This window comes from Nestor notabilis, unplaced genomic scaffold (genome assembly GCF_000696875.1).
Source record: "Nestor notabilis isolate BGI_N333 unplaced genomic scaffold, ASM69687v1 scaffold267, whole genome shotgun sequence".
NCBI classification, from domain to species: domain Eukaryota; kingdom Metazoa; phylum Chordata; class Aves; order Psittaciformes; family Psittacidae; genus Nestor; species Nestor notabilis.
Genome location: NW_009934887.1, coordinates 187,116 through 192,985, shown reverse-complemented (window position 1 = coordinate 192,985; position 5,870 = coordinate 187,116). Strand labels below are relative to the sequence as shown.

General features: G+C 40.6%; 1 protein-coding gene across 1 annotated transcript in view; it reads left to right on the top strand.

The window, feature by feature from the left end:
* SATB1 (SATB homeobox 1) overlaps positions 1-5,870 on the top strand; it is a 73,572-nt gene that overhangs the window by 46,630 nt on the left and 21,072 nt on the right. The window contains exon 10 of the mRNA XM_010017543.1: positions 1-69. Coding sequence (XP_010015845.1) covers positions 1-69 — 69 coding nt within the window. The remainder of the gene's footprint in view (positions 70-5,870) is intronic.

Below are 5,870 nucleotides of genomic sequence, written 5' to 3'. Positions count from 1 at the left end.
CAGCAGGAAATGAAGAGAGCTAAGGTGTCTCAAGCACTGTTTGCAAAGGTTGCAGCAACCAAAAGCCAGGTAAAGCTTGTTCCCGGGGCGCAATGGCCTCCCTGTCTGCGTGATTATTTCCCCCACCCCAGTTTTGATCTGTTTCTGAGTGAGTTACAAGTGGATGGGTTAGCCCACCAGCCTGCTACCATAACTTGGGGCTCCTTGCTGAGCACAAAGGTAACCTCTGGTTACCCTTGACCAGGCAGGTTGAGAAGCAGCTTTCTGAGATGCATCCCTCCCTGTTCCCCACCTGCAAGATGCCTTCGCTGTATGCCTATGGGTCTTGCGTGGCTCAGAAAGCAACAGGTTCATCAGTTCTTAGCTAGCATGGATGTGACAGAAGCTGTGGTCAAGTTCTGTGTAGTGCTACCAAATTCATCTCTAGGCTTTGGTGGTTTGCAGTTACATGCGCTGTTGAACTCTGGGGTTCTGTTTTTTTGTGGAAATACTTACACCCACGGGTAAGGCTGTGCATGGGAGGTGGGGCAGCAGTGTCCACATCAGAAAAACAAACAGAAAACACAGCAAATTGCAGCTACACAGGTTACATCTGAGAAAACGTGAATGATCTTTATGGAATACAATGGCTGCTTCTTTACCTGCATGTGTGCATATATTGCATATTCAGTTTTAAGCCTTTGTTGTGTGGTTTCCTGTTCTGTTTTCTTCAAGTGAAGCATTTCTGTCAAGTTTAGTGGCAAGAGAGGGAAATCAGCAAGCACTTGTTGGGTGTGATTATCATAAGTGACATGTCTTCTGAGATAGATCACTGGAGTATGCAAAAGCACTGATTTAAGTGAGAATGTGCTCAAGAAGTAAGTAAAAACATACAGAAAAGTGAGAAAGGCTATAGAACCATGTTTAAACCAACATCTGAAAGAAATGGTATAGGCGCTAATACTTGCAGTGTAGAATTTTCACATTGGATTAAATGTTAAGTCCACTTAATCACTATTCTTTTACTTTTCTGAAATTGTTTCATAGGAAAATACAGCATTTTCCAGGGAAAACCGATAACAGTTAGATCAGAGTTTCTTAGGCCATCAGCATTTTCGTGCTGATTTTCTTTTTAACAATTTTTAACTTTTGACTTCTGTGTTGTTCACATTTTGGAGTTTTCTCCACTTCATTGTGCAGAAAGGTTGTTGTCTCTTAAGTTATATGCTGTAAGGAGCATTTAAAGGGATATTTTGGAAATGTTATATCAAAATGATTAAACTCAAGCTGTGGACTGTAAAAATTACAGCTTTATAGGCCACATGCCTGCCTACCCTTCAATCACTGTCAAAGTGATAATTTCTACAATAATATGTTTCTTTTATTGTGGGATTCTAAACACCAAGTGCTGTTTAAACATTAAACTGAATTGTTTATGTTAGTGCTGTACTCAGTGTGTCATACATCAGGCCACTATAATCTCCCATGGAATGTAAAAATTCTGTCATGAATCATGGCTTGTATATCGGAAATTACTGTAATTTTGATTGGAAATTACAGGGCTCTTGAAATGTTTCTAATTATGATAGAATGTTACAGCAGCTTCCAACCTGTGTGCTCCTCAGATGTCTTTATTTACATGTCAAGACTTGGGGTTAGAGAACTGTCCGTTTTCTACACCTTCCCCTTTCCATTGCAGTTCTCCGCAAACCTAAGGTATGAAACCAGTCTATTGGTCCGTATAATTTTGATCTGATCCGATTTGTGTGGTAGTATATTCATTTAAGTGCACAGTCTTAAAATTGCTAGGCGGGACAGCTCTTCCAATGCTGACTTTAAAACAGACAGGTAATCAAGGAGAAGTGTAAAAGCTTCCAGAAGATGCGGTGCAGGTTTTTTTAGACTGTTGGTATAAAATTTAGATTCTTGTACAAACTTTGTTACCAAGTATAGAAAACAAACAACAGCAAACACATAGTTCTTTTCCCTTTTATTGTGGAGATTATGCTTGTATTCTCAGCGGTTATTCTTCTCCCCAGTTTAAGCAATGTGATGTTAACTTACATGTGAAGCAAGTGTCTGGGTCTGTAGTTAGCCAAATGCCATTTGTAGCAGAAGACTGCTTCACAGAAGTAACCTCTTAGGTGAACTGGATGTGTTGTGCCTTCTCTAACCAGCTGCCTACTAGTCAGCCAATTAATAAACTTAAAATAAGTAGCCAAACCAAGATATTTAAGGAGATACCTGTATCATAAAAAAAAGGTGCATTGGAGCTTGTCAGTGGTACAGAGAAATATTTCTCGGGGCAAAGAAGTTTTCCTTGCACAAAAAAGAGGCTTGTTCAAACATATTATTTAATGGAACCTCTCTTGAGAGAGACCCATTGTTGTTTTGTTGTTGGTTGTTGGGCTTTTTTTGGTTTGGTTTGGTTTTTAATCTGGGGTATTATTGGTTTCCTCCTTAAAACTGGAAATCCTAATCACTTCCAGTCAGTGAAAAGTCTGGAGGATGCATATTAGAGAATGATGCATTGGTTAATAGTTTTGTTTTTAATATCACTAAAATTGAACATTGCTGCTCTTATCATATTTTGGATATAAAAACTTGATTAACTCCTGAGTGTAGTCTGGACTTGTGGTATAAAACAGTATGTGACCTAAAACAGCTCTTCCAGTGGACAAAGATAGTTGTTTGCTGGAGGGCCTTTTTATTAATTTTGTTTTTCAAGGAACTGATTTGGGTCACCATTAGATTGGGTGTCTAAGCAGCCAGCATCTGCAAGGTGGCTGGACTTGCCTGAGCCAGGAGACTGCAGATAATGTTCTGCTGACAAGAGCACTTTGTACAGAAGAATTATTAAATGGTGCGCTACAGAAGTTTCTACTTAGCTAGCACCGAGGTAAAAAGCAAGCATCTTCCCTTGTGCTGTGTTAGTGCATTTGGCAAGTTACCCGATTGACAGAGGACCACATGTAGACCTGATGCCCAAAAAACAGCTGGCTGCAGGGGCTCGGTGTGGCAGAAGTCACAGAGCAAGATAAGGGAGAGCTGGAGGGAGCAAGAAGAGATTGCAGTGATGTTAGTGAGAGTGAGCTCTGGCTTAGGTGAGTGGTGATTTGCGTACTTGTAGTTTCATGGCATGCTTTGCTGGCGGCTTGTTGGCTTTCCCGAAGAAAAGGGACTGTCTTTGGAATGAGACTGGGGACTGAGCTAGAAGATTCCTTCTGTATGCATTCTGTATATTTTTAAAGTTTCTGTGTTTTTAAGGATCAATATTTTATCTGTAGCATAAATTCAGATTCTGTTAAATTCAAGATATATACTTTTAAAAGTTACTGTGGTTATACTGAGCTAAGGAAGATAAAATTCAAATTGCTTGAATACATAATATCTTTGGGGAGTTTTGGAACTGTAATTGGCGAAAAAACTAATGTCGGTATTTAAAACCTTACATTTCCAAGTGCTTTCTGTCTGCTCCCAGGTTGTTGGTTTTTTGTGGTAGAATGGCAAAACTAACAGCATTGTTCACTAAGATTTAATCGGCACACCTGAATAAGTCAAAATGAAAAGAATCCACACATACACAGAGTTGTGTGGTACACGTTACTTTTACAATTTAATCATACTGGGGGTTTATTAAATTTATAACCTGACAGCCTGATTCAAGTAATTATAAAAGCACATTCTTAATTTCGTTATTTCAAAGAAAAAAAAAGTTGATTTGTGTAATGATCATTAAGGCATCATGGTTCAGTAACTGTGCATTGGTTACAATGTTTTCATGTGGGAGCCAGAAATGAGCTTTTTTTTCTTGATGGTGACAGATGCTGAAATCTAATTTTATTCCATAAAAACAGACAAACAAAAAACCCCCAAACCTAAAAGCCCAGAGAGATGAGGCAAGTAGAGACTTCTAGTGTTTCTGTGTGGTTTTGCTGTGTTTTGATAAGTTACATTTATGTTAACGGCTTATCCTGAAAAGCTGGGGCCTACACATGCTAGTATGAAGCTGGGAAGAAAGCAAAACTTTTCTGAAAATCAGCCTACGTTGCTAAAGCTTTCTTAAATTTAGGAAATTACAGTTTGCAAAAACTGAAGTAGTATAAACTTCCATATTCTGAGAGTTCCATATGTCACAGTGTAAGGCCGTTAGCCTGTGTTATTATACCTAAGGAACTTTATAGTAGAATAAATAGGTAAAACAGCTACTTTTCTGTTGTGTTAATCCTGCTGATTGCTGAGTGTGGCCGGGTAGGTGAAAAAATGCCCTCCCTTAGCACTAAATAAAATGTCCGTATGTTGAAGGCGAGACACTTGCCTCTCACAGAATTGTGCTCCAATTTTAGTTTTAGAATAAACCTAGTGGAGTACTACCCATACATCCAGAAATAGTATCTTAGTACGGAGAGTTCTTTGAGCTGTTGCTTTGTGTTGCCCAATTTCCTGTCCTTCTGCCCCCATTTTTCACTTTGGTTAGGCAGTTAGCCCCTTGGAAATGAGTAGTTTTGCATGCAAAGCATAGAGGTAAAATCACTGGTTCAGGCCATGCCAGGGACTCCATCCTAAAGCCATCAGGCAAGTATTTTGTGCAGTGGTATTTTATTAGAAGTGTTGACTTTTAGCCTTAGTGTGCACTTGGAGTGTCCTCCTCCAAAAGGCTGGGTGGGGAGGCACATGAGGTAGGCATTAAGCAGAGCATCTCACACTGAGTAGATGGGAAGGAGTTAAATGGGAAGGGAATGCTAAATATTGGCACTAAAATTGCCTTTGGCATGCAAATACCATGCTTTTCCTGACATAAATATTTTCAGAATAGGCCATTAGAGTTCAGGTATATAAAACCCTGCTTTTACTGGAAATTTTAATGTTGTAGTAAACCAGAAGATTTATAGTGAAAAATTGATGTCTGTTATCTCACTTTTATCTTTTTAACCAGCAGTTTTATAAATGCTATATCTTTGATCTGGCTTTTTCCATCTAGAGACTAAGCTATATACTCTAATAGGAAAGTCATTTTTAAACAGCTTCCCACACTGAACAAGCACGGTATTGTGGATCTGGCACGAAGATGTAACATGCCATTACCGCAGATATAGAACAATCTATTCAACTATTTTCCAGCGGGGGGAAAAGAAACCTTTTTATCATCAAGGGGAACCCTCTGGTAACAATGTGGCTTTAAGAGGGGGATCTTGAAATTTATTTCCAGAGCTGTTTCCTCAGGGCACTGCACCTCAGGCTGCCCCAGCAGGGTCCAGCCTAGGGAGCAGGAGAGGGCTCAGTCCTTTGCCAGTCACCCTGTGTCTCTGTCAAGTCCTCTCCTGCCTTTGTCTCCCTCAGAGCAGCTGAGTCACTTCCTGGGTTTAAATATTGGCTTAAAAACCTTCTTCCCACCTCCCCACCCCCCTCCCCGCCTTGGCATACAGTGAATTCTCTGTGGAGCGGGGAGAAATACTGCACAGGGAGACGCGAGGTGGAAACAAGCCGTGCTCTGAGGTCTGCCGTTTTTCACTGGTCCACCTGGAAATAAACCCTTTGCCCTCACGGGAAGGTGAGATGCAGTGGTTAGAAAGCCCTCACTGCAGAAGTGCACCACACAACAGCTTCCATTTATTTTATTTTACCTTTTTATTCTGTTTTCCTTCCCCCTCCGCTACCCAGGGGTGATTGCTCTGGCAGTTGAAGAGGTGCCATGGGCAACAGGAGTCAGGATGGGATCGGGTGTCAGCAGGGATTGGAGAGGAAGAATGTGAACTGAGAAAGCAAGATGGGCTTCTGCATGCGATCAAGAATTGCCCCATAAAGCGGCGTGTCATTCCGTGAAACTGTGAAACTTGGCAGATTTGTGTCTTCAGCAGATTACCATGTTGCAGAGTCAGAGTATGTTCTGT